We start from the raw sequence: 26,848 nt of genomic DNA, 5'->3' as shown, positions 1-26,848 counted from the left end.
CTTCTGATGTTCAATAGGCATCGTTGGTATGATTTCTTTATTTATTAAATTTATATAACAATAACAATAGCACTTAAATACCACTTCATAGTGCTTTTTACAGCCCTCTCTAAGTGGTTTACAGAGTCAGCCTATGGCCCCCAACAATCTGGGTCCTCATGCTACGCACCTCGGAAGGATGGAAGGCTGAATCAACCTTGAGCCGGTGAGATTTGAACTGCCGAATTGCAGCTAGCAGTCAGCTGAAGTAGTCTGCAGTGCTGCAGTCCACCTCGGTGCAGTTCGAAGCATCTTTTACCTATTTTTTCCTTTAAGACTGAATTCAGTCTTTAAAAGGGGCTTCAGAGGGCACAGAAATGGGAACGTAGCTCTTTAAAGCAGCTGCATCTCTTCCTGGGAACGCTCGGCCGCTTTAAAGTGGATAGAAGGCCACTGATTCTCAAGTGTGTAATCATGTGAAACTGCTGGATTGAAGCACTTGAATAAGAGAACGGCACTGAAGCCTGGAACAGTGGTGGGTTCCTCCCGGTTTTACTACCAGTTCACTGATTGCGCGCTTCGTGCTTTGCACGGGTGCAGTTTGCAAAAACTTTGCACTTCCGCGTTTTTACTGGGGAGAGCACAGCTGATTCGTGCAGCAATCCACTCTACCGTGCTAATCAGCTGAGAAGATAAAGGTAAAAAAGGAGCCCAGGCAGGCAGGTGGGCTAATCTGAACGTTAGGAGGAACCGGTTCGCTACCAGATGATCGTCAGTGCTACCGGTTCGTGCAAACTACTGCATACCGGTAGCAACCCACCACTGGCCCAGAAGGAGGGGGCGTATTTCAAACATCAGAAACAATGAGCAGATGAGTATCTGAGCGCCAAGATACTCTGTGTCAGCATTCTGATGCTGCCATAAAAAGGAGGAGACGAGGCTTGACTTTTCACCTACTTATTTTCTCTGTAGATAATATCCCCTAGGAGATGGGATGGGAGGGGGACATTCCTGTGGATTGAGGTCAGAAACTGGGGAGACTGATTTGGAAGATGGCCAATGAGAAGATGAGAATTGGGGAATGGAAAGGGAAGGGTTTGGGGGTCAGAGGGTTAGTATCAGCTACGACAAAGTCGGGGCCAGATCTGTCGTACTCAATAAATGGAATATTTCAGCAAAGATTAATTGTTTGGGAGTGCAATTTATTTGAGATGACATCGAAACCTGACACTCTGGTGGGGGGGAGCATTTAACCTTTCAATTTTGCATTGTTGGGGAGCGGGGAAGGATCTAAGAAACTCTCAAGGACCCCATTCATAAATGCGGAATAGTTTTATGCATTCAGTTTTATGCATTCAGTTTTACTAGAGTCATTATCTCAGCCCTTTATTTCTTGATATTAAACTTGCTTGATGAAATTCCAAGTTTGGAAGTTTTGCTTCCCTGGTCCTGCTGTGCTGTTTCGGGGCTTAACCGCTGGATAGGCAGTTCCTCTCTCCAAAGAGGATACAGAAAGAGAGTCAAGAGAAGGTGCTGGAGTCTAAACAGGAGCTGGCAACTTCCCAGGACTCGGCTGCTAATCCAGAAAAAGAGGAATTCCCTTAAAACCTTCATGCTTCTTTCCCCTGCAAATTGCAAGGTCTGATTTCAGCATAATCCGTCTGGACTTCTTCTGCAGTTATATCTGGCTGAGGATTTGGCGCTTTGAAGGAAAGAGTCGCATAATGGATTTCTTCAGGGTCTCCGGGATCTCCATCCATGGATTCATGGGTGGTTCTTGGTTTGGGAGGGACGCCATTCACATCCTGAGGAGCGAGGTCCGAAGTGTTGGGTTTCTGTTGGAAGAGAGGAGTTGAGTATGTAGGAAGTTAGCACCCACCCCTTTCTTGGAAGAGTGAAATATTTTGGGAAATGTGAAAAAGGCAGAATATTATATTTCCCTGGATGAGAAATGGAGAAGCATATTTTACAGACAAAGCAGCTCCCACCTTCCTGCCCCCACCCTTTGTCAATGGGCCATTAAGGCCTGGGCCAGTCTATTCTACATAACTAAGATCTGCCTTCTTCAGGCAGAGCCATAGTAGGAATTGCCAAAGATCCAACAAAGATAGGATTAGCCCTCTACACAATAGCAGCAGAAACTCACCACATGTGACCTGGGAAGCACATGTGGCCATCAGCCAGCAAGGCCCCCACCCCCCCCGGGAGTCTGACAACCAATCAGGATACTCTTTCAGGGCCCCAAGAAATGCAGAGCCAGAAAGAGCATAAAAACCCGAGGATTTACTGTATCTGCCCCCTTTTTCTGTTCAGGAACTCAAAGCCATATGATCCTGTCCACCATTAAATCATCTTTCCAAGCAGTCTCCATGTTTCCAGTGTCTGTTTCCCCACTTGGAGCAGAACCTAGAAGGATGTTCCTTCCAACAAGTGGAAGGATTATCTGCCACCATTAACACACCACTTAAAATTTGAGCTAATTTTACAAGTCTACTGCAAACCAGGTTGCAGTTATTGTTGGGTTTTTTTAAAAAAGAAGAGAATAAGCAGGAGCAAAATAAGAAGAATCTGCAGAAACAGAGAAGGCTAAGGAAACCAGTTCTGCAAACTGGAAAATAAAAATAAAGATTGCTTAAGCTTGTTTGGGCAATAACATTTCATATTAAAAAGAACTCTGTCTGAACTCGGATGGACTGAACGTTTCATTTCCCTCCCTTCCAAAATTCAATTTTTGAGATTTATCATCCAGAACTTTTTTAAAAATACCCTGCATATTGAGATTAAAGCATTTTATTGAGGCACCAAAATGTAATCATACTTCTTCATAAATAGTTGTGATAGACTTCAGAAATAGTTCTCCAGATGTTTCTAAACTACAGCTTACAGCCATTCTTACTTACATGGCTAATGGCTGGAAGGGAGGGAGGAATGTTGGAGAGATCCTTTAGCAATGTCTTAATCTTTTTAGAAAATAATAGTACAGGAATATTGGAATCTACCACTATGTTGGAGTCTACCACTATAGTTCATACCACAGTGTTTCTCAGTCCAACTTTAAGATGTGCGGACTTCAGCTCCCAGAATTCCCCGAGCCATTGACTCTCCTGATATTATAACTACTGGGTCAATAATAGAGAGACTTGTTTTCTTCTGCAACTATTTGCAATTCAGGACTTATCTCATCATCCATATGTAGTATTGCTACGTCAGGAATTTTCCTATAAGCAAAATCAAGTTTACTTGTAGATTCTGCATTTCTGATAAGTTAGAAGGAAAAAGCTCAGCCAGGATATGATTGAGATTTTAGTGAGTCGGATTTTCTTCCCGTAATCCTTTCTCAAATGCTAGAATTCAGTGGAATTGATTGCAAACAGAATTAATGAAACGAATTGTGATTCAGCACCAAGAGAAATAACTCATTGTTCAAAGAATTAATTCAGGGAACTCATTGCCCACAATGGGTAGCGAAACCCACTGACTTTGGAGATATAAAATGAGGGAAGGGGGGTGGGGGGAGGAACCACTTCTGTGAAGGAGATCTATTCACAATAGGTAAACTAATCAACATAGAAGCTCCTCCACTTTGCTCTCTTCACTTGAAGGAATCTCTGGAGGTTCTGAAGGCCCTGGCTGAGTCTCTGTCTCTGGCACCACATCCTCTTCAGCCTCCTCTCTGTCCAACACGAGCACCAGCTGCCCAGGCTGCTGGTGTGACACCACAGCAGCCTCCTTATCATCGGGATCAGCCACGATCCGCACAGGCTGCTGGCGGGCCACAACAATTCAGGTGACCCTGAGGGCACAGATAAACCTCCAAGTGGCCTCGATGACTCTCAGAAAGTGTGCTAATGATCAGACGATTGCAAGGAATATAAACCCTTCCATTCCCCACCATTCAACTAGAACTGAAGAAGCTCCTTGGATGAAAAGTGAAATATCTTCAAGGATCAACGAAGAAAGTCCAGTTGCCTCTTGAAAAAAGCACCTTTGGAATAACCGGATGACTAAAAATCTCCATAGGCAATGGTGCCAATAATAAAACCGTTTTCTCTTCTGATGCCACTTGCAATTCAGGGCTGGTCTCTGTTATGGCCTGCCAGCGGCCAGCAGAGCTGGTGGCAGACTCAGACAGTGAGGAGATTGGGGAGGAACGTGGGCCAGTTCTGGAGTCTGGGAAAGGCTCTGACGAGGGCTCTGCATCAGAGGCAGAGAGGGGGCCATCTGACAGTTATCAGCTTCTTTCGGAGTCGGATATCAGTGGGGCAGAAGAATAGCTGGAGCCTGTTCCAAATGTGTGCATGCACAGAGCTGCCAGGAGAAGGGAACAGCTAAGGAACAAGGGTGGACTCAGAAGTAAAGCCACAGGTTGATAGTGAATGGCCCCTCGCATAGGGAACAAAGAAGAGTGAAAGGGGAGGGGAGTTTGCAGGAGACAGTTCAATTCATTAGAGTGAAGATCTGTGCCTGACTTCTTGCCAAGTATTGTCTGCTACAGAGCAGCATTTGGAAGATATCAACCTGGCAGCTCTCCAAGCCTGATCAAGGTCTGTAGTTGTGACGTCTCTTGAAAGACTGTTGGCCGGGACTTTGCTGGAGAGGAATTTCCCTTTAAACTAAATAAAAGGGGTTTTATCGGAATGAGGAGTCAGCTTCGTGCTTTTGGGAAGCCTAAGTCAGAAGAGTCTCGTCGTGCAAAAATCAAGTTCATCTCAACCAAGAGACGGACTTGTGAGATGGGACCGAAGCCAAGAACCAAACGCAACATGTTAACTCTGTGAGAACACAATGTCCCCAACTTGTAGGGGAAATGACTTACATTTCAAGACTTCCTGATGGCAGGTCAAAAAAAGGTGAGGCCGTCTATTTGGCTAAAGGGAAGTGCAGCTGAAGCCCAGCCAATGCTGAAGGAAGAGCAAAGCTTGCTCTGTGGTCTAAGGCAGGGGTCTCCAACCGTAGCGACTTTAAGCCTGGCAGACTTCAACTGCTGGCTGGGGAATTCTGGGAGTTGAAGTCCGCCAGGCTTAAAGTCGCCACGGTTGGAGAGCTCTGGTCTAGTGGACCTCAAAGCTGAATCTCCCATTTTTTTCAGACGACCGCTGAAAGTTATAGAGTTGCAGAGATGAGTGAGAGAAAAGAAACAGTGGGCTATTCAGTCCCAGCTGTCAGAGCAGTCACCCATTTGAGATGCTCTGTTTTGGTTGCACAATACCCAAATGTCCTTGCTTCAAATTGCGGTCGGAAAGGAGGCATTACAAACCTTGGCATTCGTTAAGGTATTTCCTGCTTCTAATTCGATCACCATTTTTTTCTTCTTCCGATACCTGCAAAAACAAATAAATAATAAATAAATAATCTTTTACGTGCTGATTGTCTGGGCTCGGTTAAAGTTCCTTGTTACGAGCAATAAACATTGGGAAATATACTTTTCTCTCCACATATAGACATCACTAGCAAGAATGTTGATTCACAGGGCTGGAATTATGTAACAGGATGTGCATGAAGGAAGCTAAACCACTGCCCAAAGGGGGAAAAGACTTGCTTTCCCCGAGAACCACAATTTCCCCAGCAGATGATTACATCCCTACACTAATTCTAGAAACGAGACACAATATTCTCATTGTCATATATGAAAGCATAACTATAGCAGAATAACAGAGTTGGAAGGGAGCTTGGAAGTCTAGGTGTCACCTAAATCTAGGTGTCACCAACCTTTCGGATCTCAGGGACCACTAAATTCATAATTTTAAATCCCGCGGACCACTAATACAATCTTCCTAATGACCAGCTGGGTGGGGGGTGACTAGGTGGTCATGTGACTGGGCGGGCGTGGCCAACTCGATGTCACTCAAGTCGAGGGGCGCCTCGCCGGCCTCTACTCGCCCCTCCCCTCCCAGCCACTCCTCGCCTGCCCACCCGGGCTCCTTAGGGCCCCAACAGGAAGTAGTTGTTGGAGCTAAGCAGCCACCATGAGAAACAGTTGGCAAAACAGCTCAGTTCAAATTGGATCTGACCAAGAAGGAGGCTCAGCAGAAGCACCTCACTGAGGATTACGAGCATAGGATTTCCAAGTAGAGGGAAGACCTGTGGAAGTGCAAGGCCAGGTATAGGCGCCTGGAGGCTCAGCAGGCTGAGATGGTCAGCCAGTTCCAGGCCATGATGCAGTCCCACTGGAACGAGGCCCTCTGGCTCCGTGCCACCAGCAGCACTTCTCTCCAACCTTTGCCCAAAGCCCCACCCCATCAGAATTTCTGCCCCCCTCCAACCTGCACAAAATGACTCCAGAGGGGGATACTGTATGCAGCAACACAAATGTTCATTGCACATATCCAGCCCAGGGGCCATAGTTTGAGGGCCCCTGATTTAGTGCAATATAAAAAAATACAACTAATTTTTCTGCAGACCACCAAACTTTTCTCGTGGACCACCAGTAGTCCATGGACCACCAGTTGGTGACCGCTGTTCTAATCCAACCCCTTGCTCAAGCAGGAGACCTTATACCATTTCAGACAAATTGCTGCCCAATCTCTTCTTGAAAACCTCCAGTGTTGAAGCACCCACAACTTCTGGGGGAAGTGGTTCCACTGATGAATTGTTCTCACTGTCAGGAAATTTCTCCTTAGTTCTAAGTTGCTTCCCTCTTTGATTAGTTTCCACCCATTGCTTCTTGTCTTGCCCTCAGATGCTTTGGAGAAGAGCTTGACTCCCTCGTCTTTGTGGCAGCCCCCGAGATATTGGAACATTGCTATCATGTCTCCCCTAGTCCTTCTTTTCATTAAATTAGACATATCCAGTTCCTGCAACCGTTCTTCATATATTTTAGCTTCCAGTCCCCTACTCCTCTTTTTAATAATAGGCATGAAACAGTCAATGGCAAAAATGGAAACAACATTAACATATTGCACTGTTAGGAATTTTTTTTTTTAAGGTAGGATAAACAATAAGGAGACAGAATTTCCATCCCATGCAGGAATTCAAAAATAAAATTGAGTTTAAAAGAATTATGGTGTTCGCTGCCTACCACCTTAGATATGTGGCAAGCCAATTCTGAGAATTAATAGAAAAAGCAGAAGTAGATAGAAAAAATGGTAAATTGCCCAAAGTCACTTTTCTTCAGATGGGTGGTCATATACCATATTTTTCAGAGTATAAGACGCTCCGGACTGTAAGATGCACCTACCTTTTTTGGTGAGGAAAACAAGAAAAAGAAATCTGCCTCTGCCTCTGCAGCAAACAGCAAACAGCCTGCTTTACTTTCATTTTTGTTTTCCGCATAGCTTGATTAGCACAAGAAAAAAAAAATCTGCTCCCAACAATTTACCTCCTTACAGCAAGCAGCAGAGGCCCCCGCAAAACAGCTGAGAGCAAATCAGCTGAGAGTCGGGAGGCCGATCCAATCAACCTGTGCTAATTAGGCTGTGCTGAAGCTGAAACGAGCTGTTTCTTCTTGCTGTTTGCTGCAAGGAGGTAAACTGCTGGAAGGCAGAGGCCAAAGGGTGGGGGCCAGTGGGTGGGCGGGGCTACATTCAGTGTATAAGATGCACCTAAATTTTCACCCACTTTTAGGGGAGAGGAAAGGTGCGTCTTATACTCCCAAAAATAAGGTAAATTGGATAGATAAATAAATAAGTAAATACCAAACCAAACCATCCAAATTAAGGTTTAGTGTCTTGTGTGAAAACTCAGTCTGTGAGAACAGTTTTCCTAGGCCTTTTCTCCCCTTTGAAAGTTCCTTAGTATAATTTGATTCTAACATAGCATATTTAATTTGTTCAGTTATAAATAAGAGCAACTTTGCCGGAGAAAATTAAATACTTTGTTATTGTCAGAAAAGAAAGGTTGTGTACTTTATGAACGGAGATTATTCAGACTTAATAATACTCCAGATAATCATCAACTTAGTATGTGGGGAGCTAATAAACCGAAGTGGGAATTCATAGATTTCTTCATGTCTGAATGAAAGAAGAACAGCCAGAGAGAAAGAGAGAAATATATTAGTGGCAATAAAACACTGACAATGGTACATAAACTCATAGGAACAAAATGAAAAATTTAAGAAGCTTCTAAAACGTAATAGGACATTTATATATGTCTTAGTAAGTCAACTTTTGAGAGGGAGAAAGCGAGAGAGGGAGTTAATCTTTATAGTCAGTTCTTATTTTAATGGCGTAGGACGATGGAGAAGGAATTACCAATGCATAGAGTTATAACATCATGCAAGATTGCTGAGGCTATAAAAGTTGGCAGGAGGTCTCAAACCGAGGCTCCCAGCTGTTGAGTTGTGTGCTACCAATATCTTGATGCCTCTGATCAAAGCACGGATGCTGTGAGAAGGCTCCATCTCTAGATGGACACATTTATTTGGAGGGGGAAAGTGTCTGGAGAGTTCCAATAAATGACTTACACAAATTTGCAAATGTTTCTGCAAAAGCAGAAATGTTCCCAAGGGAGCTGAAAAACTAAGTGCCTGCCTGCCTGCCTGCCTGTCTGTCTATCTCTCTGTCTGTCTCTCTGACTCTCCGTCTGTCCATTCATCCATCCATCCATCCATCCATCCATCCATCCATCCATCTATCACTGATGATGTTACCTAATTAGGGTAATGAAATGTCTGCAATAAAAACAAGCAAACTCAGAGAGCTGCTTATCTATCTATCTATCATCTATCTATTTATCCATTCATCCATCCATCCACCTATCTATCTATCTATCATCTATCTATCCATTCATCCATCCATCCACCCACCCACCCACCGACCCATCCATCTATCCACCCACCCACCCACCCACCTATCTATCTATCTATCTATCTAGCTATCTATTCATCCATCCATCTATCTATCTATCTATCTATCTATCTATCTATCATCTATCTATCCATTCATCCATCCATCCACCCACCCACCCACCGACCCATCCATCTATCCACCCACCCACCCACCTATCTATCTAGCTATCTAGCTATCTAGCTATCTAGCTATCTATTCATCCATCCATCCATCCATCCATCCATCCATCCATCCATCTATCTATCTATCTATCTATCTATCTATCTATCTATCTATTCATCCATCCATCCATCCATCCACCCACCCACCCACCCACCCATCCATCCATCTATCCATCCATCCATCCATCCATCCATCTATCGTATCTATCTATCGTATCTATCTCTATCTCTATCTCTATCTATCTACAGTATCTATAAATAGATAGATAATTATCTATATATCTCTATCATCTATCTATCATCTATCTATCTCTATCATCTATCTATCATCTATCTTCTCTCTCATCTATCTATCTATAGCTATCTATCTATCTATCTATCTCTATCATCTATTTATATCTATCTCTCATCTATCTATCTCTATCATCTATCTATCTTTTCGTCTATCTATCCTCTCATCTATCTATATCTATCTATCTATCTCTTATCTATCTAGCTCTATCAACTAGCTCTATCATGTATCTAGCTCTATCATATCTATCTATCTATCTATCTATCTATCTATCTATCTATCTGTCTGTCTGTCTGTCTATCTATCTTCTCTCTCATCTATCAAGCTCTCTCATCTCTATCAGGGGTGGGTTCTACTTAACTTTACTACCGGTTCACAATGAGTGTAAACAGAATACTGTAACTACTATTATTTCACAAGTGCTAAGGCGAAACTATAGCTTATGGTTTGTTTGTTTTTTTATTTACTCATTTATATCCCACCTTTATTCTTTTTACAAAAAAGATGGTAAGCCTGCCAAACAAGAATATCCTGAAATTCAGAAGACGACATTATCTCCCAACGTATATTTTCAACCTCATCGTTCATCAATCAACCCAGCAACAAATTCCCATGATTACCTACCTTTGAAAAGCCAGGATGATCCCAATAATTAGCATGATTACAACAAGTGTGATGAGGGAACCAGTCACCATGAGAAGCAGGGTTTTCTTTCGGTCTTTGGACGGATGGAAAAACAGATAGAATTCAATAGTTTGTTCTTTTTCTAATCCAGTTTGGATTTTAATACAGCGCCAGTTTGCTCTAGTGATTAAGGCATCAGTCTAGAAACCAGGAGACGGTGAGTTCTAGTCCCGTCCTTAACCATGAAAACCAGCTGGCTAAATTTGGGATGGACAACAGGAGGTGATGAGTTCTAATCCTGTAATCAGCACAAAAGCCAACTGAGTGACTTTGAGCCAATCACTAGGACATCATAAGTTCTAGTCCCACCTTGGGCATGAAAGCCATCTGGGTGATTTTGAATCAATCCCCAGGAGAGTTAAGTTCTAGTCCCACTAAGACATGAAAGCTGATTGGGTGACCTTGGGTCATTCACGCCTTCTTAGCCCAACCCACCTCACAGGGTTGTTGTGGAGTAAATAGGAGAAGGAAGGAACATTAGATATGTTCGCCACCTTGAGTTGCTTATAAAAATAATAATACAGGCAGGATATAAATATATGAGCCTTGGTGGCGCAGCAGACTAAAGTGCTGTTAAGTAGCACCAGCTGCCTGCATTTACTGCGAGTTCAAATCTCACCAGGCTCAAGGTTGACTCAGCCTTCCATCCTTCCGAGGTAGGTAAAATGAGGACCCGGATTGTGGGGGCAATAAAATGACTTTGTATAAAAAAGAACAGCGCTTGGGGGGGGTGAAAAAGCCCTACTAAGCAGGTATATACAAAAGTATGAAGGCTATTGCTTAACGCATTGTAAGCCGCCCTGAGTCTCCGGAGAAGGGCCGCATATAAATCGAACCAATAAATAAATAAATAAATTTAAAAATAAATTTAAAAATAAATAACCCTGCCCCAGCATTCCCAAAATTCCACCCCCTCTCTGCTACAGTGCATTCAGAAAGTATTCAGACTCCCCTCTTCACTTTTGTCAGTTTTGTTGTGCTGCAGCCTGATTTGACAGTTGTTGACATTCATTATTTTTTCCTCATTCATCTACATTTAGCACCCCATAATGACTAAGTGAAAACAGGATTTTAAAAAGGTCTGTAAATTTATTAAAAAGGAAGGAAAAACACCCTTGAAATATCACACTGGCATAAGTATTCAGGCCAGTGGTGAAATCCAAATTCTTTTACTACCAGTTCTGTGGGCGTGGCTTGGTGGACGTGATGTGGCTTGGTGGGCGTGGCTTGGTGGGCATGGCAAGGGAAGGATACTGCAAAATTTCCATTCCCACCCCACTCCAGGGGAAAGATACTGCAAAATCTCCATTCCCACCCCACTCCAGGAAAAGTATACTGCAAAATCCCCATTCCCTCCCCACTCCTGGGGGAAGGATATTGCAAAATCTCCATTCCCACCCCACAATGGGGCCAGCCAGAGGTGGTATTTGCCAGTTCTCCGAATTACTCAAAATGTCTCCTACCGGTTCTCCAGAACCTGTCAGAATCTGATGGATTTCACCCCTGATTCAGGCCCTTCTCTCAGTACTTTGCTGAAGCAACTTTGGCAGCAATTACATCCCGGAGTCTTTTGGGGTGTGACATGACAAACTTTGCACACCTGGATTTTTGGGGGGGGGGAATTTTCTGCCATTCCTCCTTGCAAATCCTGCAAAGTGAAGGGAGTCTGAATACTTTCTGAATGCACTGCATGAGGGTAAGTGCTAGGACTGCCTGTAATTCCAGATTTTGTATCCCTCTGAGTAAACTCAAAATTGCCTCACATACCTCTTACAAAGAGTTCAAAGGATGTTTTACCAACGCCCATTTCGTTCTCTGCATAACATGTGTATGTCCCAGCATCCTCCAGCTTAAGATCAGATAGCTGCAGAACATTCGAGTCTTGGGGTAGCGTCTCCAAGTAATGGGTTCCCTTAGCCCAAGTTACGTTGGGCAAAGGGTTGCTATTTACATTGCAGTGTAGCTGGATGTAATCCCCTTTGTAAATGCTGAGCTGAGGAACGTTTGTGAAGTTTTCCTGACCTGCAAGATGAGAGAGAAAGAGAAACTGAGAAGACAATGCCTAGAAATCTCAACATTTGCTCGGATGATTTTACCAACAGGCATCGATTTCAGCAACAGGTAAAAAAGTCTTGGTTTGCAATATGGAGAAGACAAATGTCTCACGACATTTGTTCATGACTTCCTCCTAAACATGAGCCCTGAATTACCAAATAAATAATTAGAGTAGGAAAAGTATGATTTGGGGCCAGTCCCTCTCTCTCAGCCCAACCCACCACATAGGGCTGCTGTTGTGGGGGAAATAGGAGGAAGAAGGAGTATTATGTATGTTCACCATCTTGAGTTATTTTTCAAAATAATAAAGGTGGGAGATAGATAGATAGATAGGTAGGTAGGTAGGTAGGTAGGTAGGTAGGTAGGTAGGTAGATAGATAGATAGATAGATAGATAGATAGATAGATATGAGAGATGAGATAGATGAGATAGAAAGAGGGATTAGATAGATGAGATAGGGATGATAGAGGATGGATGGATGGATGGATGGAGATAGATAGATAGATAGATAGATAGATAGATAGATAGATAGATAGATATGAGAGATGAGATAGATGAGATAGAAAGAGGGATTAGATAGATGAGATAGGGATGATAGAGGATGGATGGATGGATGGATGGATGGATGGATGGAGATAGATAGATAGATAGATAGATAGATAGATAGATAGATAGGAGAGATGATAAAAGAGATAGATGAGATAGAAAGAGGGATTAGATAGATGAGAGAGATGAGAGAGATGAGATAGGGATGATAGAGGATGGATGGATGGATGGAGATAAAGAGAGAGAGAGAGAGAGCTGGATGGCTAGATGGCTGGATAGATGATATAGATGATAAATAGATGATAGAGAGAGAGAGAGAGACATAGAGACATAGAGACATAGAGATGGATGGATGGATGGATGGATGGATGGATACTGTAGAGAGCTGAGATAGAGAGATAGATGAAATAGAGAGATGATACAGATGATAGATGAGATAGATGAGACAGGCAGGCAGGCAGGCAGGCAGACAAATAAGACAATCTACGCAAAAACATTTCTGTTATTTGAAATGGACAACAGTTTAAATTCCTTTTTACTTCTAATTCTACTTCCTGTTTAATTCTGAACAATACTAGGTGAATAAGTAGTCCTTGAGTTACCACCACAATTGGGACCAGAATTTCCATTGTTAAGCTACATGATTTTTAAGTGAGTCACACCTGATGTTGTGACTTTTTTTTAATCACAAATCACTGCAGTTATTATGTCAATCATCTTATCATTGCAAATGGGGATTCCTTGACCCTGGGGCACTATAATCATCAAAAATACATGCCAGGTGGTTAGCAAAGATCTTTTTTTCTTGGGTCAACTCCTGCTAGCCTTTTCTGCCTTTTTTTTGATACCTCTTCCTGAGCTGCTGGGAGACTCACACAACTTACTTTTATTGGAGTGAAAACGTTCCACATTGATCCCTAGCATCTGTGGTTTAACTGTAAGAGAAAAATAAATCATCCAGTTCAGAAATTCTTTTCAATAGAGCCTTGGAAGCAATCAGATCCCAAATTACTTATGTTGATTTTCTGGAGTTGGTGTCCCAACCTCTTCTCTTCCACACTCTCCCTTTTTGGTTATAAGATGCTAAGAATTGGCCGCCATTTTGATAGGATAGCAATAGCACTTAGACTTATATACCGCTTCACAGTGCTTTTACAACCCTCTCTAAGCAGTTTACAAAATCAGCATATTTCCCCCAATGATTTGGGTCCTCATTTTACCCACCTCAGAAGGATGGAAGGCTGAATCAACCTTGAGCTGGTGAGATTTGAACTGCCGAACTGCAGCTAGCAGTCAGCTGAAGTAGCCTGCAGTACTGCACTCTAACCACTATGCCATCTCAGCGCAGTTCGAAGTGTCTCTTACCTATTTTTCCTTTAAGACTGAGTAAAGCTTGAGCTTGGTGGGATTTGAACTGCCAAATTGCAGGCAGCTGGCAGTCAGCAGAAGTAGCCTGCAGTACTGCGATCTAACCACTGCACCACCACGGAAAATGCCCACATCGGTGTTTCTCAACCTTAGCAATTTTAAGGCATGTGAAGGCATGCTGACTGGGGAATTCTGGGAGTTGAAGTCCACAAAGTTGAAATTTAAAAGTTAAAATTGAGAAGGCTGGGAAACCCTGCCCTAGAGAGTCTCTGATTGTCCCCTTCTCCCCACAAGCCAGCGAAGAAAAACACCTCTCAAAGGCGTTGCCAGGCTGAGTGAAAGAGAGAACAGTAAACTGTGGGACTTTGCTCTCTGATGTAAAGGACCAGTGCAGTGGGGATATTCAGCTGGTTTTATCCGGTTTGGGCAAACCGGTAGCGGCGGCAGGAGGCTCCGCCAACCTGCCTGGACCTAATCACTTCCCGTTTTTGACGTTCTGTGCATGCGCGGAAGGTCCTGTGCATGTGCAGAGGTGGCGCACAGGCTCACATTTGCGAACCGGTAGTGAAGGTAAGTGAATACCACCCCTGGACCAGTGACATAGCTCCATTCTTCAAACCAGAAATGAGTTGAAATCGCCTTGGGATTCAGGGATTCAACCTATGCAGACCTAGAAAGGATCACTCACAAATGACATTCAGTTGGACAATTGCCTCTCTGGGATCAGGATTGGTCTCATTTGTGTAATTGACCCTGCAGATGATATTCCGCTTGTGGTCTGCAGCAGAAGGTAAGAAATTCACCACTGAGCTGTAAACCTGGGTCCCATTCAACTGCGAATGAGAGTCGATGGGTTTGGAAAAGCCATGCCAGGTGAACTTTGGAGGCATCGAACTACAGCTTGCGAAGGTTGCACAGGTGATGTTTGTAGAATGTCCTTCTTTCATCGTATCCATGCTCTGTATTTTTGGTAATCGTCTTTCTAAGAAGAGAAGAGAGGAATCAGAAGAAAGTTATTCCCCGACTACATTCTTCCATCCACTGATCTTGATCTTCAAGCTCCTTCCCAAATGAATCTCAAGCAGGGGTGAAATCCAGCAGGTTCTGACAGGTTCTGGAGAACCAGTAGAAGAAATTTGAGCAGTTCGGAGAACCCGCAAATACCACCTCTGGCTGGCCCCAGAGTGGGGAGGGAATGGAGATTTTGCAATAACCTTCCCCTGGAGTGGAGTGGGAATGGAGATTTTGCAATATCCTTCCCCTGCCATGCCCACCAAGCCACACCACGCCGACCAAGCCACGCCCACAGAACCGGTAGTAAAAAAAAAATTGGATTTCACCACTGGTCTCAAGTGAGATGGACCCATTGAGATTTTATCATCTCTTGGAGTACAAGGTTTTATGCAACTGGACATGACCACAGAACTTCTATATTTCAAACGTTTATGAAGATTCTCAGTGATCCAGGCCATAATTGTATCAAAAGACTTTTTTTAAAAAAAAATTTGAAAAGGCAACTGGACCAGTGTCTATATTTCAAGCATCTTCTCAAGCATCTGAAGTAGAAACATTTTCAAAGAAAAAAAGAACCAAGGAAGTCCAGTTGCCCTTTAAAAAAAAAAAAAAAAAAGCTCTTTTGGGACATGCACAAATCCACATTTGTCACCATCTCATGAATCTATAACACCTATGAAGCCCTCTTCCAATTTCGAGAACTTTGGTGTGTCCATCTACAAGGACAAAGTTACAGAGCCAGCAGCCCAGGAAATGCAAAACGAGGGCAGGAAACAGATCACAAAAGAATTCTTCAGGAGGATCTTCACTGGTGGGCTGTTGGTCAAAAGTCTTAGTGCTTCTCTCCCTCTTTTGCCAATTTCTACCATCAGGCTAAGAAAACAATTGCTTTTGACCATGGTTTATTAGAAAATCCACAATTGGCTTTTCAAACATGGCAAATCTATACATCGCCGTTTATAAATGACATCAAATGGGTTTACACATCCCACTGGCATAAATCAAAGAAACTGAAATATTGTTTAGTACAGTGTTGGCGAACCTTTTCCGCACTGAGTACCGAAATGGGAGTGCGTGTACGTGCCGGAAACCAGAAGAGCAGCTCCCCGATGCGCATGCGCACGCCGGGAAGATGATCTTCCAGTTTCCAGGGCATGCATGCACACCAGGCGGCTATTTTCCCAGTTTCCGGTGCTCCCCCACTCGTGAAGACCAGCTGGCCAGCGCTCCGGAATCCGGAAGAGGAACAGGTGACAGCTCACATGCCTGGAGAGATGGCTCTGTGTGCCACTTTCGGCACGCATGCCATAGGTTTGCCATCACGGTCTTAGTATGACGTGTGAAACTGAGAGCGTCATCTACTGTATATTACTAAGGAAACATTAATGCTCTCCTAAAGCATTTCACTACCCCCGTGATGGCGAACCTATGGCACGGGTGCCACAGGTGGCACATGGAGCCATATTGGTGGGCACGCGAGTGTTGCCCTAGCTCAGCTCCAGCGCGCATGCGCGCACCAGCCAATTGATTTTCAGGCCTTCCAGTCCCACCAGAAGTCAGGAAACTGGCTGTTTCTGGCCTCCGGAAGGCCTCTGGGGGGATGGGGAAAGCTGTTTTTGCCCTCCCCAGGCTCCTAGAAAGCCTCTGGAGCCTGGGGAGGGGAAAAAACGGGCCTACCAGGCCCACACATGTCAAAAGCAGGGAGAAGTATGGGGGGGTCACGTGCACATGCGCGGGAGGGCGGGACGCATTGAATTATGGATGTGGACACACGCACCCGTGACCCGCCCCCGCGACCCCCACTTTTGGCACGCGACGGCAAAAAGGTTAACCATAACTTCACTACCCCTTGATGCTTCTGGGTCTAAACCTGTGGCTGCATGTGGATCATATTGCTTGAAACCTTATCTCTGGGTTTGTGTCTATGTGTGAAAGAGAGAGAAAGAGAGACGAAGGGAGGTTCTTTCATCTGGCAGTGGCTTTATTCCTGCATGTCACGGTTGTTATCTGCAGCCCCAACCCAGTGGTGGGTTGATCCCGGTTCAGTCCGGTTCTTGCGAACCGGTAATAAAAGCGACGGGAGGCTCCGCCCACTCGCCCGGGTGTCATTATGGACAATCTGCGCATGCGCAGAAGCACGTGTGCTCCCGTTGCGAACCGGTAGTAAAGGTAAGTGGAACCTACCCCTACCCCAACCCAACCCTTATTTGTTTTATATATTGATCAACTTGATGTGGCCAGAAAGCAACTCTGGGCAGCGTACAAGAATCCAAGAATTCAATCACTGTATAAAAGAATTATTACCTCATCCCATCGTATAACTATTTTGAAAGCATTATCAAAGCAGAACGAAAACAAGAACAAAAAAGGTAACAGAGGGAGGGGTGTTAATAATAACATTTTACAACGGCTGGTGAAAACTGGAGCTTCTGACAAAGGCCAAACATTTTTCCAGGTACTCACCTGTCACGTTCAGGTGTGGGATAGCATAGCTGAAAAAGCTAAAACGTGCTTTAGGATTTTTCTCCATTCTGAAAAAGTAGTTCCCTGTATCATTTTTTTGGGCATTCAAGATGAGGAGAGAACAGTTTCCTGCTGTCAGATTCCCGATGATTTGGAAGCGATTCTGAGCCGACTCTTGACTGGAGTTGGCCACTACAGGAGTATCTGCATTGTCTGATGCTCCTTTCTTCCAAAGTCCAGTCAATGTTGCATCCTTCAAGGCATCCTTTTCTTTATAAGTGAAATTGCAAGGAATCATGGCACAGAGCCCTTCCTCTACCGACACCTGATCAGGAGCGTTCAGGTCATACCCTTTCAATTTTCTAACTATCACACCTGCAAAAAATGGAAAACAAGAAGCTCAGCTACCCAGTAACGGACACCCCATCCCACTTCCATCATTGGAGAGGAGAACTAATCCAGGGCTGCGATCAAGAATCAGCCTCTCACCTTCTCACCAGCTCTTACCTTTCCAAAGCAACTGCGTTGAAATTAACCCAAGGAAGAAGGTCTCAAGGGGACAAGCCATGTTCTCATCCCTGAAACTTCAGCCTCTTTGGAAGGTTGTGCTCAGCAGTAGAAGTCCAAGGAGCCAAACCTAAGTACAGAAACTGTGAGAATGAGTTTTTCCTTGGGAGAATATTGAAACCAGGGCAATATCAGATGATGGATATCTCAAAATAAAATCTATCCATGATTGTAACAAGTGTTTCTTCTCCACTCAGACAAATACAGACAAATTCAACTTACAACTTTTAGTTTAGTGACCTAAAGTTCCAATGGCAACGAAAGTTCAAAGTTCCAATGGCAACGAAAAAAAAAAGTGATTTACAACCCAGGCTTTGCGCCTGTGACTGTTGCAATATCTCTACGATCCCTGCATGGCGACGCAATGGTTAGAATGCAGCATTGCAGGCAAACTCTGCCCACTGCCAGCAGTTCGATCCTGACCGGCTCAAGTTTGACTCAGCCTTCTATCTTTCCGAGGTGGGTAAAATGAGGACCCAGATTGCTGGGGGCAATTATGCTGACTCTGCAAACTGCTTAGAGAGGGCTGCAAAGCACTGTGAAGCGGTATATATGTCTAAGTGCTATTGCTATCAACATTCAGGCACTTGTATTTATGATGGTTACAGTGTCCCAGGGTTATGTGATCCCTATTTGCAACCTTCCCAGCTGTCTTTCAACAAACAAAGTCAATGGGGGAGGCCAGTCCACTTCACAACCACCTGGTTCACTTAACAACTGCAGTGATTCATGGTAAAGTGGTTACTACATCAGACACAGCTCAGTTAACAACAGCTTTACTTAGCAACAGAAATTCTGGTCCCAATTGTGGTCCAGAGGTGGGATTTAACAGGTTCTGACCAGTTCTGGAGAACCGATAGCGGAAATTTTGAGTAGTTCGGAAAACCTGCAAATACCACCTCTGACTGGCCTCACCCCCATCTAGTCTCTGCCTCCTGAGTCGCAGCTGATTGGGAGGAAATGGGGATTTTGCAGTATCCTTCCCCCTGGAGTGGGGAGGGAATGGAGATTTTACAGTATCCTTCCCCTGCCACGCCCACCAAGCCACGCCCACCAAGCCATGTCATGCCCACCAAGCCACACCCACAGAACCGGTAGTAAAAAAATTTGAAACCCACCACTGTATGTGGTCATAAGTCAACAACTACCTGTAGTTTTCCTTGAGGTTGGAAGAATATGACATTTAAGCCATTCGGCTAAAAGTCTTTGGAGTTTTTGTTTACGTATTTCCCCCCCCCCCAAATAAAGTAAATCAAAACAGATACCAGCTGCAATGCAGAAAGACATTCTGGATCATTCTGGAAAGATAGAATACTTTTGAACAGGAAAAGCTCTTAATATCTGGAATGGCCACCAACATACCACCATTAATGGACCTGAAGATTCTTAGAGATGATCTTGCTTTAGCATTGTAAGGTATCTTGTAAGCATCCAAGTATATTTCCATGAAGTTTGGGAATCAGATCAGAAGTTTATTTCATGGCATGATTATAATGCCGTCGGTCGTTTTGTTTTTATCTGGGCCACCTTCCCACCTTCAACCAATTCCTTCCGCCAATAAGAGGGCTGATTTAAGGGCGCCAAATTAAACAAATACACATCCAACAGAGTCTTCTTGCATAAGGATTTTTGGAGAAGTGGAACTAATATCATATGTAAAACCTTACTCTGTTTTTACTATCCAGACAGTAGATTCTATTTTTAGGCAACCAAAACGGGTGGTTCTGGTCACAAGAGGAAAGGAATGTGACTTTAAGGGGACTTCCATAGTCGTTTCAGAGAGAATGTTCACAAGGTGAGCGAAAGGGTGAAAGAAAGGATAGTCAACGGGACAGAATAGACACTTTTGCTCCCAAATCCCTCCAGTTGAAGGTAGATCTGAGACAGTTCCATTCTTCTGTCCCTCTTGCCCCCTTTATGTCATAGGAGCTATTGCTAAAATAGGGGATTGTGATGCATTGTGGCTGCATCGAAGAATGCCTTGTGTCTACACCTGTTGGACAGTGTCTAACTTTTGTCAGTTGCTTCGGAGAACAAGCCCAGGAGAAACCTGCGGTACACAGAGACCTATTTTGCCTCTCATTCTTACTTCTTTAGAACTGGAGACAGAACTAAATGTATGATTTAGGAAAGATAAATGATAAAAGATTGACCGTAGCAGATGAGATCGCATCCGCCACATTTGCAACAAAGTAGGGCAATCCTTGTTAGTTCACGTCACAAGCTTCCTCCCAGAGGAGTCTTGTAAGGAAATTAGGAAGCTGGCAGGCAAGACGTGAGGTCATCATCTTAATTTATACGGACACTAATTTAGTCTGTCATATCAGTAGCAAAGTGGTTTATTTTAATTAGAAGTTTTCTCCTTAGTTTGTCTTTTAAAACTGCCCTTTTGTGATGGCTGAAGGAATTACGGGCCTCATCATTGCAGACTTTCTTCTCCCGATATGTCTTTACCCAGGGGTGAAATGTAAAATTTGTTACTACCGGTTCTGTGGGCGTGGCTTGGGGGGATAATGTGACTGGGTGGGCGTGGCCAACTTTTTTTTTTTTTAACTTTTCAAAGCATTTTTTCTAATGCTTTGAAAAGCCTCTGCCGATCAAGCAACTCATCTGGGATCGTCAGAGAGGCTTTTTAAAAAATGCTTTGAAAAACCTCTCTGACGATTGGGCGGCTCAGCTGGGATCATCAGAGAGGCTTTTAAAAAAAAAATGCTTTGAAAAGCCTCTCTGATGATCAGGCAACTCAGCTGTGATCGTCAGAGACTTTTCAAAGCATTTTTTTAACCACCTCTTCGGCCAAGAGGTTGCAGAAAAAAATGCTTTGAAAAGCCTCTGAGGATCCCAGCTGAGCCGTGCGATCATCAGAGGCTTTTTTTTTTTTAACTTTTAAAAGCATTTTTTCGTCGGAAGAGGTTGTAGAAAAAATACTTTTAAAAGTAAAAAAAAAAAAGCTTCTGATGATCGTGCGGCTCAGCTGGGCATGGTGAGGGGGGGAGGGCGGGGGGATTTTTGCTACCGGTTCTCCGAACCACCCGCCGCCATCGCTACTGGATTGGGCAATCCGGTCCGAACCAGGAGCATTTCACCCCTGTCTTTACCTCTAGGGCAATTGGGATTTGTAGTTCACCAATCTTGCAACACCGAATCCCAAAGTGTTAATGTATAACTCGGTGAAAGTCTGCTTGCTTTGGTCTCCTGGAATTGCCCACCGTTCAGCTTCACTTCTCTCTAATCCGCATGGTAAACGTTATGAGCCTTTTCCATATCGTTCAGCTGCTTCTATTCAGAGAGCTAGAAACTTAGAATTTCCCAACATTACCATGTTGCAAACTGGGCTTAGATGTTTTGGTGTCATGACCATCAAGCTTCCTGAATATGGTTTCAAGAAGAAGGAGGAAGAAGAGGAAGAGGAGGAAGACGCCAGCACTGGTAGTCATTTTAATAGAGCATAAACAAAAGATCCATAAATCATGATGATTCTGAATTTTTTAAAGTCTTCCTTTAAACTTCAAATGCATCACAGTTTTAGGCTTGCTATATTTCATATCGCTCTAGGGCCGTAATTCTAAATATAATCTCTAGACCATAGAATGGAGAATCTTTCACTGTAGGTCATGGTTGATTATTTAACACCACTGACAATGCCGCCACCCTACAAAGTGACTTTGACTATGTGTCAGAATGGTTGCGCATTTGGCAACTCCAAATCTCAACTAATAAATGCTCTTTCTTACACATTGGCAAAAAAAAAAAAATCAGAACCCCAAATACAAGTTGGGCGGAAACGATCTTGTAGACAACCCTCATTCTGTCAAGGACCTAGGAGTACTCATCTCAAACGATCTAAGCCCCAGAGCTTACTGTAACAGTATTGCCAAAAAGTCATTAAGAATTGTTAATCTAATCTTGCGAAGCTTCTTTTCCAGTAACATTGTATTGCTAACTAGGGCATACAAAACCTTTGCCAGACCATTTCTTGAATACAGCTCATCCGCCTGGAATCCACACTGTATATTGGACATTAACATGATTGAGCGGGTCCAGAGGTATTTCACAAGAAGAGTACTCCACTCTTCTATTCACAACAGAATCCCTTATGCCACCAGGCTTGAAATTCTGGGCTTGGACAATCTGGAATTGTGCTGCCTGCAGTCCTATCTAAGCATACTGCACAAAATTGTCTGCTTTAACATCTTACCTGTCAACAACTTCTTCAGTTTCAACCACAATAATACATGTGCAAATAATTGATACACACTCAAGGTAAATGGCTCCAAACTCTATTGCAGAAAATACGACTTCAGCAACAGAGTGGTCAACACCTGGAATGCTTTACCTGACTCCGTTGTTACATCCTCAAACCCTCAGAGCTTCAACCTCAATCTGTCTACCGTGGACCTTACCCCATTCCTAAGAGGTCCATAAACATGGCATGCATAAGCGCACCTATCGTCCCTGTCCTACTGTCCCCATTTATCTATACTTACTTCCTTTGTTTATATTTATGTTTATACCTATCTTGCCATCTTGTACATGTTTGACAAATAGACAGATAGACAGACAGACAGACAGACAGACAGACAGACAGACAGACAGACAGACAGATAGATAGATAGATAGATCCTACCAATAGACTAGGATCTGATGGTGCTATTCTCAATATACCTATTCAGATTTTTAAAACTCATTCTCTTTTTGACTTGTTTACTGATAAAAGTGCCTTGGTACATGCCAGGCCAATCCCCAATGAATGTAGAGGCATGAACTCTGAATTTACTTACTATGAGAGAAATGTCACTGGTACTTAAGTTTCTTAAGAGGTTAGAAATTATGTGTCTGCTTGCTGGAGGAATTTCCGATATATATGGCCAGATTTCATAAGTGGCTTGAAGATTTCTTTAAAGTAATAGCCTCATCCTCTTTGTTACAAATTTCATAGTTACATGTTATCATCATATTATATATAAGCATTCTAAATATATAATTTAAGATACAGTATACCAATCTTGTAAGTGTACATGATGGTTGTGGATAGAAAATAAAGCATGATTTTTAAAAAAACAAAACTGGGGACTTGCTGGGATTTAAAATATATTTGAGGCTAAGTTATATATGTATTTGGTGGGAGAGTGTGGGGGAATGACTTTTTTTCTAAAGAAAAGGTTTCCATTTCCAGATTTGAGAATTTCCAGATTTGGGGAATTTGGGGACTTGTAAGTGATGAGACAATAAGAAGTTCTGAAAGATTCAGGGAAATTTTATCAGGCACACCTTCCTGGTCAAAGCAGACATGAAAGTAGAAATTTTTAGGCAAGATTTATCATCGCTTTTACTTCATGCAGGGAGACCAGGAATGATCGCTTTAGGAAGTACTTAAATAAATGACCCAAAGCAAGCATCAGAGGTGTGAAAAGACACCTAGTTTCAACTGGAGAAGAATCAGCATTTAAAAAAAAAAAACGCCCTTTGATTCTAGACCATTTGAGATGCTCACTTGATTGAATTATCCTTTCTGAAATCATTCCTGCTGGATTAAAAAGCGGGGTGTATATATATATATATATATGTTTTCTCAGGTTTTCGCGGGTGTTTGTATGCAGGTCTTTGGTTATTCGGGTCTTCTCCCACGTAAAATTGGAAGTGTCTTGGCGACGTTTCGACGAAGTCTCATTCGTCATCTTCAGGCTGGTGTTCTCGGCTTCGTCTTCCAGGAAGCACGAAGCCGAGAACACCAGCCTGAAGATGACGAATGAGACTTCGTCGAAACGTCGCCAAGACACTTCCAATTTTACGTGGGAGAAGACCCGAATAACCAAAGACCTGCATATATATATATATATATATATATATATATATATATATATATATATCCCCTGCTTTTATATATATATATTTTATAAAAGATGTCTGATAAAGCCTGAAAGTGGTGATTTGAGATATCACCCCACTATGGCCATGTAAATAACTTGATCTACATAGGAAAAAACCCTGACTAAAAAAGTATTATACATTTGTACCAAGAATTAAAAGAATACATATACATACACATATACATATACATATACATATACATATACATATACATATACATATATATAGCTTCTGGTGGCGAAAACTACCTTTTTAAAATATTTCTTCCACTGAGAAGACAAAACCCCAAAAAACTAAGAATAGCAGCAGCGGCGGGAAGAAAAATTGGCCACTGCCAAGGAGTTGAGAAATCAAACAACGTACCACTTAAATCCAGAAATTCCAGAATGAGGCAGATTCTCTTACGGCGGTTGGCCAGCTAAGCTGCAAAAGTAAAGGATGCCAATAAAAGCTCAGATTAGACCCTTTAAAGCAGGGGTCTCCAACCTTGGCAATTTTAAGACTTGTGGTCTTCAACTGGCCAGAATTCTGGGAGTTGAAGTCCACAAGTCTTAAAGTTGCCGCGGTTGGAGACCCCTGCTTTAAAGCTCTTTTCGATCTCAGTCAGAGGCCTTTGAAGTCAACTAGGCTCTTAAAATTCCCACTGAGTGAAAAAGGAAGGATGGTCTCACCTCTTGGTGCAGGAGAGCTGCCTTTCTCCAGGACTTCGGAGAGCTTCTGCGCTCCTGTGGTTTATTCTGTGCTATTGTCAGAACAGTGCAGGAAAAGGCCTTTTGACAGAAATCTCTTTCCTCGCAGGAAAGCAGAAGTGGTTATAGTTCTCATAGATCAATTGCAACATCCTCATTCAACAAATTCAAAAAGGGATGGGGTTCGATTGAGTGACATAGGAGATTATCCTTGTTTGTGGGAAATAAGAACGCACCCTCCACGCACATCAGATCAGAGTATAAAAGTGATTTGTTTCCGGGAGTTCTCTGGAATCGGATTTTGAGTTGCAGACGTTTTATTGCAACACTTCCCCTTCAAAAAAAAAAAAAAAAAAAAGTTTGGAGAACAATGACAATAACATGCCAGCCCCTGAAATACCAGGTAGTCCTCGATTTACGACTACAATGGAGCCCAAAATTTATGTTGCAGTGAGATAAATTTGTTTCTTAAGTGAATCACTGCAGTTGTTAAATTAGTAACCCAGTTGTTAAGTGAATCTGGTTTCCCCAGTGTAAATCACGTGACCATGGGTGGGCTGCAATGGTCATAAGTGTGAAAAATGGTTGTAAGTCACTTTTTTCAGTGCCGTTGTAACTTTGAATGGTCACTAAATGAACCGTTGTAAATCGAGGACAACCTATACCAGGGGACAACAACCTGCGGCTCTGGAGGGGCAGGGGGCTCTTTCACCCCTCTGCTGCGGCTCCCTGTCACTCAAAATATGCGTCACAACTGTCAACGTACGGTCATTAAGGCCATCATTAAGACCATCATGAATGGTCATTAAGCAAACCGTTGTAAATCAAGGACTACCTGTATGTACATCAGGGGTGAAATCCAGCAGGTTCTGACAGGTTCTGGAGCACCGGTAGCGGAAATTTTGAGCAGTTTGGAGAACCGGCAAATGCCACCTCTGGCTGGCCCCAGAGGGAATGGAGATTTTGCAATATCCTCCCCCAGGAGCGGGGAGGGAATGGGGAATTTGCAGTATCCTTCCTCTGGAGTGGGGTGGGAATGGAGATTTTGCAGTATCCTTCCCCTACCACGCCCACCAAGCCATACCACGCCCACCAAGCCACACCCACAGAACCGGTAGTAAAAAAAATTGGATTTCACCACTGATGTACATACATTAGACATGTGAGGTGTTGTTGATTCAATAACATGAAGTTGGGTCTAGTTAGCTAATTCATCAACAGCCCATGATTCTATAGCAACAGAAATCTCTTACTCGACTTACTACAATAATTGAGCCCAAAATTTATGGTGCCAAGTGAGACATTTGTTAAGTGAGTTTTGCCCCGTTTTACAATCTTTCTTGCCATAGTTGTGTTGGAAGAAATATCTTTCTGGGTTCAGTTCCAAGTGGGGAAAAAGACACTGGATTCGTGGAAGTTGCTTGGAAAGAAGGTTTTATTGATGAACAGGATCACATGCCTTGGAGATCTTGGGCAGAAAAAGGGAAGAGATGCTGAGAGTCCTTGGGTTTTATACCCTCTCTGGCTTTGAACTTCCCAGGGCACAGGAAGAGTACCCTGATTGGTTGCTGTCAGAGGTCATGGCTAGCTTTTTAGGTTGTCTGTGTGTTACGTTTGGTTGAATCTTGCTGGGTGATGCAATGAAGGGCAATTAAATGGCTCTGCCTGAAAGAGGTAGATCTTTGTTATGTAAAATAGACTGGCCCAGGCCTTAATGGCCCATTGACAAAGGGGCGGGGGGGCTTTTAAGGGAAATATTCTGCCCTTCTAATATTTTCTAAAATATCTCATTTTCCTAGGAGAGGGGTGGGTGCTAACTTCCTACAGTTGTTACGTGAATCACTGCAGCTGTTAAGTTAGTAACACGGTTGTTAAGTGAATCTGGCTTCCCCATTGACTTTGCTTGTCAGAAGTTTACAAAAGGAGATCCCATGATCCTGGGACATTGCAACCATCATAAATATGAATCAGTTGCAAGCATCTGGATTTTAATCACACGATCATTGGGATGCTGCAAAGGTCGTATGTGTGGAAAAAATGGCATAAATCACTTTTTTCAGTGTCATTGTAAATTCAAACTGTCACTAAATGAACTCTTGTGTGTCGAGGACGACTGGCATAGCGTCACAAATCAGCTGTCGTCATGCAAAAGGTATTGTTGGTTCATCACTTCATCATCCTACCATCATACCAGGGGTGAAATCCAGCAGGTTCTGACAGGTTCTGGAGAACCGGTAGCGGAAATTTTGAGCAGTTCGGAGAACCGGTAGCAGAAATTTTAAGTAGTTCAGAGAACCGGCAAATACCATTTCTGGCTGGCCCCAGAGTGGGGTGGGAATGGAGATTTTGCAATATCCTTCCCCCAGGAATGGG

General features: G+C 43.2%; 1 protein-coding gene across 1 annotated transcript; it reads right to left on the bottom strand.

The window, feature by feature from the left end:
- Positions 1 to 9: 9 nt before the first annotated feature.
- LOC117675877 (sialic acid-binding Ig-like lectin 13) lies at positions 10 to 24,206 on the bottom strand. Its single transcript, XM_087876424.1, has 9 exons — positions 24,150 to 24,206; positions 17,856 to 17,985; positions 17,349 to 17,723; positions 14,560 to 14,853; positions 13,388 to 13,438; positions 11,670 to 11,924; positions 9,843 to 9,936; positions 5,237 to 5,300; positions 10 to 1,814 (listed from the first exon to the last, which is right to left on the bottom strand). Exons 2-9 carry the CDS (start codon positions 17,914 to 17,916, stop codon positions 1,590 to 1,592), a joined length of 1,419 nt encoding a protein of 472 aa, XP_087732550.1. The 5' UTR covers positions 17,917 to 17,985; positions 24,150 to 24,206; the 3' UTR covers positions 10 to 1,589.
- Between the last annotated feature and the right edge of the window lie 2,642 nt (positions 24,207 to 26,848).

This window comes from Pantherophis guttatus, chromosome 10 (assembly GCF_059756535.1).
Source record: "Pantherophis guttatus breed Tessera chromosome 10, ASM5975653v1, whole genome shotgun sequence".
Taxonomy (NCBI): Eukaryota; Metazoa; Chordata; class Lepidosauria; order Squamata; family Colubridae; genus Pantherophis; species Pantherophis guttatus.
This window is presented reverse-complemented; position numbering and strand designations above follow the sequence as displayed.

What these genes read in the sequence shown, in the direction of transcription:
- LOC117675877 (XM_087876424.1), bottom strand. Translation starts at nt 17,916, where the DNA reads ATGGCTTGTCCCCTTGAGACCTTCTTCCTTGGGTTAATTTCAACGCAG. An exon ending in AACGCAGTTGCTTTGGAAAG is followed by an intron (nt 17,724 to 17,855) that starts GTAAGAGCTGGT and finishes CATTTTTTGCAG; the next exon opens with GTGTGATAGTTAGAAAATTG. An exon ending in ACGTTTTCACTCCAATAAAA is followed by an intron (nt 11,925 to 13,387) that starts GTAAGTTGTGTG and finishes CTCATCTTGCAG; the next exon opens with GTCAGGAAAACTTCACAAAC.